General features: G+C 35.8%; 3 protein-coding genes across 11 annotated transcripts in view; 2 read left to right on the plus strand and 1 right to left on the minus strand.

Annotated features, from left to right (window-relative positions):
• Positions 1-1,345, plus strand: part of TIAM2 (T cell lymphoma invasion and metastasis 2) — a 186,382-nt gene extending 185,037 nt beyond the window's left edge. For all 6 annotated transcript variants that reach the window (XM_018077894.2, XM_018077892.2, XM_029962699.1 and 3 more), the window contains one exon: positions 1-1,345. In XM_018077894.2, coding sequence (XP_017933383.1) covers positions 1-641 — 641 coding nt within the window. In that variant the 3' untranslated portion in view covers positions 642-1,345.
• Positions 1,171-14,516, minus strand: part of TFB1M (transcription factor B1, mitochondrial) — a 27,075-nt gene continuing 13,729 nt past the window's right edge. For all 4 annotated transcript variants that reach the window (XM_025895688.2, XM_018077903.2, XM_018077901.2 and 1 more), the window contains 2 exons: positions 4,367-4,494; positions 1,171-2,107 (listed from right to left, as the gene is read on the minus strand). In XM_025895688.2, coding sequence (XP_025751473.1) covers positions 1,846-2,107; positions 4,367-4,494 — 390 coding nt within the window. In that variant the 3' untranslated portion in view covers positions 1,171-1,845. The remainder of the gene's footprint in view (positions 2,108-4,366; positions 4,495-14,516) is intronic.
• CLDN20 (claudin 20) lies at positions 8,221-11,199 on the plus strand. The gene is made up of 2 exons (XM_008932325.3): positions 8,221-8,491; positions 10,472-11,199. Exon 2 carries the CDS (start codon positions 10,540-10,542, stop codon positions 11,197-11,199), a length of 660 nt encoding a protein of 219 aa, XP_008930573.1. The 5' UTR covers positions 8,221-8,491; positions 10,472-10,539.

Raw genomic sequence — 14,516 nt, forward strand, 5'->3', positions numbered from 1 at the left:
CTTCCACAAGGTCCTTGAAGGTATTGAAGAATTCATCCAGTAGTGAGTGGAATGGTGACCCGGGGAAAGGTACCTTCCAGGACTCTGATGAGTGCAGCCTGAGCAGCAGTACTCAGAGCAGCAGCTGCCACACTTCTGAGAGCATACAGGAGCCCAAAAACTCATCTCCCAATAAACATGTAGAGAGCTGTGCATCCGACTTTTCTAATGTTCTTGTCAAAGAATCTGATATTCTCAGTGATGACGAGGAGGAGGAGGATTATCAGAGCCTGAAGAAGGGCAGTCCTACAAAAGACATTGAAATACAGTTTCAGCGGCTGAAGATTTCAGAGGAACCCAGTACTGACTCTGAACGGGATCAGGCTGCTGAAAATGAGGGAGATGGCTTTGAGATAGGACAGCATCCAAAGCTTGTGCGTGGCCATTTCTGCCCAGTGAAGAGAAAAGTAAACAGCACAAAGCGTAATAGAGGAACTTTAATGGCAATGCAAGAACGTCACCAGTCCCTTGACAGTCACTCTGATGCTGCAAACCTGGATCTGAACTCTATTCTAGAGAGAGAATTTAGTGTTCAGAGTTTAACATCTGTAGTTAATGAAGATTGTTTTTATGAAGCTGTGGAGAGGCATGGAAAATCCTAGCTTTCTAAGCAGATTATTTAAAACATTCATTTGAAGTCCACATAAAATTCAACAAACATTTTGTTTTAAAACTAGTAAATTCATGGAAGCTGCAGGAAAACTACTATCTGATTTTGTGCACTAATACATTTTTCCACAAAAACAGCTGTAAAGGATTCTTAAGTTATTTTAATTTATTGTGGATCAAAAATAGATTAAGTTGGCCAAGGTCTGTAAATTAGTTCATCCCTTTCAAGCAGTTATTAAGATGATGTAGTGTTCTTGGGGATGGCCTCATTAGTATTTTAAGTAATGTGGAAGAGGTGCTAGTGAGTGGCAGAGGGCTTTACAATGGGAAGTAGCATTGCAAAATTAATTTTTCAATACCTTGGGCATTTTATTTCTTTGGTTTTCATGTTTGCTTTATTTAAAGCAGAATTAAGTTATTTTAATGTGTTTTAGTGCACAACAGTGCAGAAGTTTCATTTTGTATGTTTCAATGCTGTCTATACTTTATATATATGTGTAAATACAAAAACAAAGCTTGGCCTGTAATCTTTTATTTGACTGTATTTTTTATTTTCTCTACCAATCTGTACAGTAAAAGACAAATAAGTATTGTACTTAGCCATGTTTTCTTCTTTTTATCGTGCTGCTTTTCTACAGTTGGAGCTTTAAATACCAAATTCTTTGCTTCTGCATAAATGAGAAGAGTATTAGCAGACCTTGAGGCAATTGGTGCACTTTATCCTCCCATAAGCCAGTCACTTGAGCGTATTTATAAAAGCCTTGGCTTCTATTTTTTAGATTACTCTGTACAGTAGGATGTTCCAGGATACAAAAGCACAAAAACCCAAACACCGTCTTACATGCTGAAGTATGAAAAGTATTTTTCTTACATTTCAGTAATGCACTTTCATTCATAAAAAAACTCAATTATTTCAGAAGTATCACAACTTAATTACCTGTCTCACAACATACCTTGTTTCCTGGTATGTGGTCTAGTAATTCCCCTGAAGTAAAAATAACCTGGACTGTCTTTTCCCTTTTGTCTGCAGCTGAATGGAATAGAGAGAGCTGCCCTCTCTCTTTACCACTTTCTCAAAAGTAGTTCTTCCATACCCACACAGCTGTAGGAATATAGAAGCCTCCTTTTACTGAATCAACACCTCTAGATCAAGGAGTTAAAACTAATAAAAAAATCGGTCTGCTGCAATTACAATTGTTACAACTGATCTTCCTCTTCAGTCTGTTCAGGCTGACTAGTACTTTTAAGTAAATTCCTTGTCGTCTTCTTTTGCTTTAGTTCTTCTCTGTAGTCGAACACAAAAAGGCTTGAGTCTTCATCACACATTTTCCTGTATGTATTGCACAGATTTCTAAACTGTGACATGGAGAGCTGAAAAGGACGCAAAGTTGGATCAACATTTGCTGTCATCATCAGCTGTTCTGTTCTTTTCAAACGTCCACTTTCAGGAAACAAGGTCCTAGAAGGTGCGGGGAGAAAAAAACCCAAATTCAAACAATTCAGACAGACAATTAATTTTCCCTTAAGAGTAACACAGAATTTACTTAATACAGGTTTACTATTAGCTATGTCGTTATTTTAGCTCTGGCACTCTTAATATAACTCATTATCTAAGCAAATGGAAACATATGAGGGTCCTTTTTCTGCAAATGCAAATTATGACACCATAGAAAGCACATACATAAATATATTAAACCCGTGCATGTGTGGTCCTGTTTGCTAACATTAAAAAGAGCTTTGGGTATGGATACAAGCACAGAAGCTTCTTAGAATTAGTCTCATATTTAGAAAGCAACAACAGATTAAACTGTGCAAAACAGATCAGATCCAAACCGTATGACTTTCTTTCAGACCATTTCATTCCAATGGGAAAGATATTTGTTATCACTTGTCATTAATATCATAATTCTAATGCCAGGAAAAAAAAAGGCAAAGAAGTAGGAGAAGACTATTTAATTAACCATACAATTTTTAATATTTAGAACCTGGAAAATATGGCAGGAGTCCTAAATTTTGGGTTCAGCTCTGTCATTCTTTATAGATAAAGGCATGGTTTATGTGTGTGTCCCAATTTTCAAGTTGTACCTATGATACATAAATAATATCTAAAAATGTTGTGCATCTAATACAGAAACACTCTCATACGCCAGATGTGTTTTGAAGGTTGGCTAGACAAAATAATAAAAAAGCTCTGTATAACCCATTAGTTCAGCATCCAAGTCAGCAAGGTTAAAAATGGATCGATCCTTATTTCAATACCCCTCAAGTAATTCTTTGATTGGGTAGTTAAAAGACATACCTGGAGCCAGAATTTACAGACAAATGTGAACTGATTCTATACCTTGTTTCTATATACTATATGTGATAGATAACCTTAAAATGAACTTAGCAGCTTTATTGTACACTAAAATTTGCTATTTTTTTCAGGTCAGCTAAAGAGTAAGAGGATTGTGTTTCTTAGCTGCATACTAGGGCTAAAGTATGATAAGCTGCTAGGGAATACGTGACGTCCAAAAGTTCAGATTCCCCCTCCTTGCCTCAAAAGAATGTAAAGCAGTTATTAGCAATTTGAGATTACACAATAGTTGGGTTTCTTTTTTTTTTCAGCTTTGGCAAAAATATTGTACGTAACATATACAGGCTGATTGCACACGCCTTCTGCTTACACTGTCGCTGAAACATTCTTTCACACACAAAATAAAAGAAGAAAAAAAGAAAGCCACCACCCCCCTGTAAATCAAATACAAATCAATCTAGACTTTGGATACTTCTTTTTCTAAACACCTCCAAATGCACACTCAAACCTTAACACAGGCAAATCAGTACTCATTTTAGATCCAATGTCTGCATCCCAGACATCAGTGGCATTCATAGCCTCAAGAAAAAAAGCCAAAGCAAAACTAGTGGCAAAATTCTTTGTTCACCTTCAAAATAGTGACATATAAGGCTTGTAGTTCAGTAAGGTGGCATCCACTCTAATTCTAGACTGAATCACACCAAAACTATGCCCAACAAACTCAGCTAGCCCAAGCTGCAGGAGCATCCTTCTAGTCCTAACAGCATCTGTCACAAATTCTACAGTGCGGAGTGCTGGGTTTTGCCCATACCAAGTCAGACATGTGGCTATGTTGGAGTTTTAACAGGAACTCTGGCGAAGAGACTGCAGGTTTCTCACGTTAGAGAACCTAGTAAATCTCCTCAGTAAGACATGGGGATTTTAAAAGAGCCAGTAAGAGCTCAATAAAAGGGCAAGCACAGAAACAAGAATTTGACCTTTTGACATTATCCCCAAATAAGTAAAATTTGCTACAGATGATGTTCTCTTCAAACTTCCATCAAAACCTCCTCACACTGCCATCTTTGATTCTGAATTTTGATACTTTTGGTTTTTAATTTAATCATGCAGTAATTTTTGTGGTTGGGCTGGGTTGTTTTCATTTCTGAGACAGACAAAATACTGAAAAGATGACCAATTTATTCTAGTGATTTTAACAACTTCAACTGCACTAACAAAGATGCCAAGTAATTATTATATAATTAAATCAGAAAGATATTAATCTCCGCATTTGTCTTCAGAAATTCTGAAAAGGAAAGATCTAATGAACTATAATGACAAATGTAAACTGAGAGGAATAAAATCAAATGCATAGCTAACTGATTTAGTAGCTGATGCATTTACAAAGACATTATCTGAGAATTTTTCATTAAAAATCCTTACTCAAGTCCACGGAAACAGTGTTTTCTTCTAAACTGGAAAACACTTCGAACCACTTTTTCTACTAGCTCAAACGGCTGCTGTATCTTTGGTTGCACCAATGGAGTGAAATGCACCACAGCCACATCCACCTATATGGAAAAGAAAGATAAATTTGAGTACACATATTCCTTTGGCACAGATTACTTCTCAGTTAACTGGCCAGACATCAGAAAACCAGCACAAGATAGGAAGACATTATTGCGACAGGTAACACAGCTGTGCAGTGACCAGTGTTGTAGTATTGAATATAAAGATATAAAGATTTAGCTTTCAAGGCCCTACATAATTTTAGTCTTAGTTATCTACATATTTCCAATTAGTTCAAATGCCATTAGTACTTGGTTCTTTTTTCCCCATGGCACTTCCTCCATCTAAAGCAACTTCCATATAATCTGGAAAGTAATTAGCACTTCTGTCTTCAGATCCTTCCACAAGACAATTCTGACATAATACACAAATTAGACAATATTTGATATACAGGCTGAAGGGCAGCTGGAGAAAATTAGTATTATAATTAGAAATCAAACTCATTCCCTGTATGTTTTCTGTTGCTCTAGGGCTTTTCTAAAATGTAAGCCAAGGAATTACTTTTCAACATACTATTAAAATGCTAGCCTATTTAAAGGAATGGTAGGTAGAAATAAGTTTGCACTCATCTTAAGTGACCACACAACTCTGTATTTAAACTGTGTATCACACTTAATCCAAAGTTATGTTTGAATGATTCCACACAGGTATATTCTTGTGTAGTTCTAAAATCAGCTTGGTTGACAGAACAGTCACTTTCCCTGTGTCTGAAAAGAGACTGAGGTTATATGTGCACATTTTATGGTTTCTATATGTATATATCTATATGAGATGCAACTACAGAGACACTGTATTATATAGAAATGCCCTGACTTCAGACTTCTGTATTAAAAAAACAGAAGCTGGGCTAAAAATCCAGTTCTGCACAGTAATGAATAAAGAAGTTTGTCTTCCAAACTAAATATTAACAACAATAAAAAGGAAAACATTCTGTGGAAGAGAACACTGAAAATTCGTACAATTTGTACAAGTACTGGTACTGAGTGACTAAAAATTTTTAAGTACCAGATTTTAAAAGATATTCAGTCTCTTATTAAAAGAGTCTGCTAATATGACGGACAATCGTTCATTTTTTAAAAGGTCTGACAACCAATACTGGCATTCTATGAATGCCAATTGAACAGATGATGTTCAATTGGCATTGAACTGAAGATGTGCTAGTTCTGATTGAAATAAGAGACACACACAGGCTAAAGAACAGCTGCTGCTCTAAGCACACACTCAGTGTACCAATTGAGATAGTCCAGATCACGGGGGTACTTGAAAGGTTTTTCCTACTGCTTCAACCCAAACTGCTCATAGCAACCTCTGATGTGGACATATTCTTCTGACACAAAGGTACTATCTATTCAAATTGTTCTTTCAGTGGGAACAGCTCAGCTGTCAAGTACATCTACGCAGTACAACTGCTTCAACGCACAAAGTACTATATTTCAACAGAATCATAAAATCCAAACAACATTAGGTTTTTCATGTAGACAGAACTTACAAAGCTGAACAAAAACACTGGCTAGAGAAAGGAAAGAAAATACCAATTAATGGTGCTGATGAAGAAAAAAAAAGAAACAGAGCATGTTTCCAGCATTAGCACTACTGATCTCAAGTTTATGTTACTGAATGTTTTTTCTCTACTTGTCCACCTTTTCTGAGAGCTAGAGTTAAGAATAAGGCAGAAAAACCACTTAAAATTACTAAAATGTGAAGCACAAGAACTTACTTAAAAATCAGGTGACAAAGAAAACTTGACATATGGAATCTGCAGTGAAATGCACATACATGTATTTTCCAAAACAGATTTTTAATTTTCAAGTATTCATAGCTTCTGCCTTTGCCACAGGTTGCTGTTACCTATGAGGAAGACCATAGGAATACAGAAAAAACTTGTGTTCTCACTAAGTGTAAGAAAAGTTAATCTTTTTGAACAGAGAAAATACATACTTCACATGTACTAAGGGCTTATTTACACATGCATTTGTGTATTGTCAAGAAATAAATCTAGGTATTTCCCCCACAAAATTAGGGGTAAGAAAGAAAACAACCAGAGACCCTGTGGCATCTCCTAGTCACCTCAATTTTGCAGAACTGCTCATGAGAAACGAGGGTTCTCTGGGAGTTAGAACTGTGTCTTTAACAAAAATTTCTGAAGGAGAAAAGAACACAATCTAGATGCAGTGTACCACTTCAGAGCCAAACAGCTCAATTTGCAATCTCAAGGCCAGTGGGCAATAATTTCTGACTCTGAAACAAAACACAACACTTCTCAGTTCCATTATAGACGCTGTTTTCTTTGGACCCCAGGAAAGCTGCCTGGTTACTATAGCAACAGATATAGGGGAAAACTTTTCACTTGTAATTGGTCACTCCTTTAAAATTATACATGCTATTTTTCATTAACCTTTTTAATATGCATAAAATAAAGAGTAGAATTATGAAAGCCAATAAAGTACACAAGAATATTTAAAATACACAAGTCAATTTGATGACAATTTTATGAATAACACTTTTCACCCCACCACGTATGTTAAAAATATTTACAAAATAGCACTCAAATCTTACAAATTAATGAATATGAAAATCATTCAATTGATCTATCCTGAACTGTCAATAGTACAGCAACTATTCATCCCTTACTGTTTTAGTGTATCTGTACAATGAAGATTTATGTTTTGGTAGGGTGGGAGGAACACATGACAGAGTACAATTTAATCCAGGCAAGTCTGCTGCCTTGCTAATGAAATCAACACTTTAAATCAGAATAAACTCAAGTGAGACAGTTTTTACTAATTGTTGACAGTAAAAGTCTCATAATGGGCAATACATGTATCTTGGGACAGGGCTATATTAAAATCAAACCCACATAACCTTTTCTCAGGCTGCAATTTACTCATAGGGAACTGAAACCTAAGCAGAACATATTACAACTTCATTAAAACAGACTGCTTGAGATCCTACTGAGATAGTTCTAAGCCAGCACTTTCACAAACCAAGTGTTCAACAGCAGCATTTTATCTATCTACTACAGACAAATATTAAGTCTAACATCAGACACGTGCATCTCAGAGCAAACTTGTTCCTATACAAGAGTTTACTTTTGGTTCACTTCCAGCACAAAGTAACTACACCACTCACTAACAGCAATAATGTCTGGTAAGAACAGTTTTGTAATAACTCCATTCACACTGGGCTCACAAAGAGAATCACAGGAAACCAGAAGTCAGTGTGTATCATTGCTGCAATGAGCAAGACTTTTCTCCTAACTTCTTGATTTCGCACACCAACTTGTCAAGCCCACTTCTCCAATGTGCTGCAGTTACCATATAACCTTTATTAGTAGCTTTATTCCTTCATTCTTTTATACAGCCTCATACAAAGGTAATAAGTTATAAGATGACCTACGGAAGGCTAAAGCTATCAGGAACAGATAAATAAAGCCTGCAGTTGAAGAAAAATGCCCTGCTGTTTCAATTACAAATTAAAATAAATTGCACAGTTTTTTTCTAGGAAATTTAAACTTTTAATAAGATTATCTGTGATAAAAAAACAACAACTGACAAACAAAAAAACTCTTTGGCTCTCAGTGCAACTTAAATGATTTCCTCCCCCACTCTGTAAGTCTACAGTTTCTGGATTCTCAAGATTTTACTTTGTTTAATCACTGTTCACACTTTTCATCATAGAACCTGAACATCATTATGTATTTAGGACTAAGGGCCTCTGTCTGTTTTATTCCATAATCTCTTTGCTTTCCCTTACTGAGTGTTTTTCAAACAAAACTCATTAAACAAAGTACTCCTTTATTCTCGGGTAGATGGAACTAAGAGAGAGAACAAACAGCAGTAATGCACTTGCTGTAGAGAACAGAAAAAAAAAACATTCCAAGAAATTTTGTTAATACATGCCAATGCAGTTTTATATGAGAAGGGATAGTTCCATTCAAGAGAAACTGCATTTTCGAGGACATCTACACTGAAGAAAACATCTCAGACCTCACATCCAGCAGTAAGTCCTACACAAACAGGAATGAAACATGACTGTATTTTTAATTACAACTGTAGTGCTTATACTTGAATTTATCATGCCTTTAACTTGGTTCATCCAATTAAATATAATGTACGGCTACCATTTGCAGTGTTTTGCATTTATGCTTGCATGTTTGTATATACTGAAATTTTAAAAGGGAAGCAATGAAAAAGGCTGACTCAAGACCCTAATTAGCTGTTCCAGAATATGCTTTTGAATGAGTTTTGAGCTACCTGGACGTGTCAGTTCCTTCTGTAAAAGGAAGTTAAGCCATCTCTTCCATGGGCCTGTACAGCAAATAATATGTATTTGCCACAGCACTTCTTCACAATCTGAACAAAGTGGAGGGATTTGGAAATAGGCAGTTCTTTGAAGTAAGATTTTAAAAATGAGTAGTTGTTAATATTCTCACCTTAACTATAAGCATTTTTAATATATATATGCTGGACAGAGTTAACATATCCTTGAACCATTACCTGAAATAAGTACAATATAAAAATTAAAGTATAAATATATAAATTATATATTGTATAGAGGATCTAGAGGATTATATTATACTATTATAGAGAATAATAATATTAAATATAATTATATTTATAGATGATAAATATATTAATTAGTTAAGTAGTGGCACTAAAGACTGATAGAACATGTTGATCAAAACCTTGTTGTCTTATGTATCATGAACTGAAATGAGTACAATGCTACAGATATTTTGCGTTCCACTTATTTCAATTTTATTGCCTATTATTATGTTTTTTCAAAAAATTCTAATGCTAAAGACCAATTTTAATGTTATTGTTCATATTTAGATAGAATGTCTTAGCATAATCCAGACTGAGGTTTGCCCTTTTTTTATTTATGATAAAAGACAAAACCTGCCAATTATACAGCCCCACGCAAAAGGCAGGGCAGGGCAACACTTCTAATCCTCCTCTCAGACGTTTCAAACCATTGTTCTTCATCTGCTATCCCAACAGTCTCCAGCTAATGTAACCGCAGAAGTTCAATCTTCCCAGGTGCACAGTTATCATACTGCCTAAAATGTTCTCATCCATCAAATGAAATTGGACTCTTTATGCAAGAATAGCAGGGAGCTTTTTTTAATGAATTTTTAAAACTGCCACTTCGTGGAAAATTTGCAAATTATTTCAGGCAGGAGACTGATTAAAAAAATACACTTCCACAAATGAGTTGTTTCATACCAGTATTAAAAAAAACACATTTTAGAGACAGAAGTAGATCATATTCACTCTTATGACTTGCTAAATACTGCTGCTCTAAGTCAAGGAATGGGAATCACTGACTGAAAATAAAATATTGATTTAGAAAAGTCACATGTGACTAAATTGTGAACATACTGCAAAAACTAAATTCAATTTTATTCTCCTTCAAAACTAAGAAATTTTTTAACAGTTATTAAAAAGTTGAACAGGTAATATTTAAGTAACAGGAATAAAGGGTTACCTTTAACCACAGTTTACACAAGAGCGAGTATAACAGTATACATTACTATAAAATGGTCAATAGTCAGGAGCTGACAACAGCCATCAACACAAATAAGGTACTTGAAGAATATATTTTCTACCAGTGTTTTTCTACCGCAATGACTTCTAATCTGCAAGTTCCTAATGTTCCCCTTACAATGCATATTTATCTAGTAAGCCTGCAATCTGTCTGCTATTACCAAAACCAACTGCAGTAAAATAAGTTTTGCTTGATGGCTTGCAATCATGTATGAAAGGGCAGCAGCTCCTTTTTACAAGCAATTCTAAAACACTGTCCATTTGCCATCATTTCTGTTCAAGTACCTTGTGTACAGCTGCTGAGCTGCTGCAGGGTCGCGTTCAGATATTCATTCAGATAGCTCTGATTTTAAAGGCAAGCGTTTTTTGTTTGCTGATTTCTTTTTCTTTTCCCCCTCGTACTTCTCCTCCCCCCCCCTTCCCTATTACACAGAGGGCTACAGCTTGGCACTCATTTTCTCGAGAGAAAGGACAGACAAAAGGTGACAGCAGATAATCATCATGGCATCAGCAAGTCTGCAGTTCTTTGCTTTTATTCTGGCTTTGTTTGGTGTTTTTGGAGATATCGCGGCCACCCTGCTACCAAACTGGAAGGTAAATGCAGATGTTGGCTCAAATATCATAACAGCTATAACACAGATGCAAGGACTTTGGATGGACTGCACATGGTACAGCACTGGGATGTTTAGCTGTACCCTGAAATACTCCATTCTCTCTCTCCCCGTCTACATCCAGGCTGCACGGACCACCATGGTACTGTCTTGTATCCTATCAGCATTTGGGATCTGCATCACTACAGTTGGAATGAAATGCACAAAGTTGGGAGGGGACAGTGACAGCAAAAGTCACGCTTGTTTTGCTGGAGGAATCTGCTTCATTCTTGCAGGAATCTCTGGATTAGTACCAACATCCTGGTACACAAGAGAAATTATTTCAAATTTTCTGGACCAGACCATTCCAGAGAGCAGCAAACATGAACCAGGAGGAGCAGTTTATACAGGATTCATTTCAGCAGGCTTTCTGCTTATCGCAGGTGTGATTTTCTGCACTTCGTGTTTTAACAGGCAGCAAGGAGGATGGATTTACCCTCCAAAGCAGCACCATTTCCCATCCACAGAGCAGGAGAGCAATGAAGGTTACAATCTGAAGGACTATGTGTAAATAGTTATTTCTATCCATTCAAGGGGTTTTTTATGTGCTAAGTGTAGTTTGATTATTTCAAAGAATGTATAACCAAGCACTTAACTTTTCCTATAACTGGGCTGCAGTTATGTTTATAAAAGGTATTTAATTCATAGGGGCATCCACAAAAAGGAAAGAAGTAGAAAATTATACTTGTCTGCTACAAAAGTACTTTATTTTGCTGATTTTTCAAACCATGCTGACTTTCCACGTAGCATTTACTGAAGAAAAAGGAACTATCTTCAAACATAACTGACTGTACAATTAAGGTACCGATGTCTTGTTATAGGAAAGATGATTAAAGACTAACTGCTTTCTATTTAGCGAATCAGGCTTTCAATAATGTAAGATTTTATAGTGTATTTTACAGTTTTATCTCTATCTTAGTTATGATGCAAGGAAAAGAAGCTCAAACATTATTTGTCCAAGAAGCCCAATTCAATGGTTTTTAAAAAGCAGACACATCTGCCTTTCATTTTCAACTGTAAATTGCCTCGGTAACTAGATTTCATAACAAACAAACAAACAAACAAACACCACCACCAAAAAAACCCAACAAATAAAAAAAACCACAACAAAAGCCCATGGCTCCAAACCTTAGCTGCACTGTATACTGTATACTGATATATGCATATCAGACTGAATAATCAGCAGTACCATTTAGATCTTGCCAAACACAGCTCTCGCACCCCAAACTGCCACCTGCTGTGGGTTTCATTGATAATTGTTAAGAAATGTCTGCTGGACATTCACCAATTGCTACTAATCTATCACTGCACAATGAATGTTAGAGGATGAGCAATACAACAACAGAAATGTAACCATAACTCTGAAAACACCTGCAAATTGTAACAAACGGCATATAAACCCCTGTAGGGTCTCTTTCAGGCCCACTCCCATGTACTCTCTTACTGTAAAATGTAGCATACAACAATCATAAAGAGACTGCTCCTTTATTTATTTTCTTAACTCCCTTATTTTGAATAATTATCTTAAATCCCTTAACCTTTTCTTTCACCACACAGATTTTGTTTTGTATTGGTCACTGGCAAGGTATGTTGTATCTAAATACATCCCTAAACAACAACCATAATGATGAAGGAAAAGGGGTACAATTCAGGCCTTTAAATTTAGGAATATGGTAACGCTGGATGAGTCTTTCAATAAAACCAACTGCTATTTATTCTGCGTATTTATATACAACTTTCATTTCCCATGTTACTAGCCTGAAATTTGCTAAAGCAGTATGAAGGAGCCTAAACATTATATGTTCATTAAGTTGGAAGAAGTAAGATCTTCTGCTATAGCATTTTGGAAAGTAGACTGTTTTATGAGCTTAACATGTACAGAATCTATTCACAGAGAGTCTTCATTCTTCATACACAAAATGGCATTACATCTGCTTTTTTTACGACCGTTACAGCCATTTGAGTTTCCTATGTATTAATCAAGGAGTTTGTTTTGTACTGTTCCTAATATTACTATCACCAGTTATTTGGTATTGCAGTCTTAACTATGACCAAAAAGCCAAAATTTCTTTTCTTAGACACAGTGTCATAGAGCACCGTTCCATTCCATAAACCAAGTCTTTTATGTCTCAACATTCATAGTATTGTTGAAATAATATTTATACATTGTGAGAATTGAGGTAAACAACTCCTTCTCACAAACATGCATCTCCACCTTTAATAAGGGGTTTGACATGACACTTAGATGTGATCATTGTTATGTAGGTTAATTAAAATTAACATCTGTAAAATTATAACCAAAAGGCATCAATTTACAGGAGGGCATAAGAGAAAGGTAATAATTGCATCCTATGAGCAAAATGAAGTATTCATCGGTTACATGCACTAGAGATTTTTCTTCCTGAAACTTTATACAGAAGTACCTGAACTTTGTATAGCTATGAAACAAAAAATCAAGCACTGAGCCCTTCATTCACAACATGCTGAAGGACCTTTCCAAGGAAACAGGTTCTATGAGAAGATGTACTGAGAAAATCAATCTACAACAGGAGTTTGAAGGAAACAAAATATAGTGAAAACAGGTGCCAGTTCTGTCTGAAAAAATTGTTCTTTCTGTATCTGCAGTATAAGCAATTCTTGTTTTAACTCAAAGAAATACGTTAAATAAAAAAATGCTTGCATTTAGTGGTACTGCTTTTTTATTCAACAGAGTACCAACTAACTGTAGGATGTGCTTAAACTAAGATATTTGTCACAACTTTGTAAGTTACTTCTCTCTTGGTCAACTATGGCCTTTTCAGTACAGGAAAATGGGAATATCAGTTATAGCTTCCCAATTTTGAGACACAGGCTGCACAAAACTTTTGACTACACTAGCACTACTAATACTCAAATTGCATCTGCCATTGAGAAACCACCACCACAAAACTGGAATTTTGTGATAAATGAGAGAGAATAACCTTCCAAAGGTTCTCAAGAGACATGCCTGAAAATCTCTTGAGAGAGACTGCAATAAGATGAAATGGAGATGTAATGAAGAGCTGAATCAACCAGTTTAAGAGGGACTTTAAGAGGCTGCAAGTTCATTTCTGAAACAGAACAGCAGTTTGACAGGACATAAAAGAGAGTTGATTTAAATTAGATATAAGGAAGAAAATTTTTACAATGAGGGTGGTAAAACACTGAAACATATTGCCCAGACAGATGGTGGCTGCCCCATGCCTGGAAACATTCAAGGTCAGATTGGACTGAGCTCTGAGAAACCTGATCTAGTTGAAGATGCTCCTACTCATTGCATGGGGATGGGAACTAGATGACCTTCAAAGGTCCCTTCCAACCTAAATATTTCTATGATCCTATGATTTCCACATGCATTCAGGGGAAACAGACCTCCCTTAATGTCAGGCACAAATTTTTACAAAAAAAACCCCAAACCAAAAAAACATTCTTGTCCAAAATAAGACTAATTTATTAATTTTTGACCCCTGTAATCATATGTCTATTAATAAAAACCAGTGACAGTAGATAAGAGGACAACAAAGAGACTGTTCTCTACTCACTCTGCCTCACAGACAGGAAGTAGAAAAGATGGTTACTTTTTTAAACAGGCAAAGGGATATAGGTGACAAAGTGCTATAGCAATCAGGAGGGAGTATAATATGCTAAAGATGACTACGTTGAAACAAAGATTTATAAACATGGTAAAATTAGAGATCTTTGACAAAGATGACAAATTAAAAGCAGTCTTTCAAAAGACCCATCAAATTCTCTAGGCACAATTCCCAAACTGTTTATAAATGCAAAATGTAAAACAGCAGGCTTTCTAAA

The sequence above is a fragment of the Manacus vitellinus genome, unplaced genomic scaffold, assembly GCF_001715985.3.
Source record: "Manacus vitellinus isolate BGI_N305 unplaced genomic scaffold, ASM171598v3 scaffold_4_pilon, whole genome shotgun sequence".
NCBI classification, from domain to species: Eukaryota; Metazoa; Chordata; class Aves; order Passeriformes; family Pipridae; genus Manacus; species Manacus vitellinus.

Coding starts and splice junctions, on each gene's coding strand:
- CLDN20 (XM_008932325.3), top strand. CDS start 10,540: ATGGCATCAGCAAGTCTGCAGTTCTTTGCTTTTATTCTGGCTTTGTTT.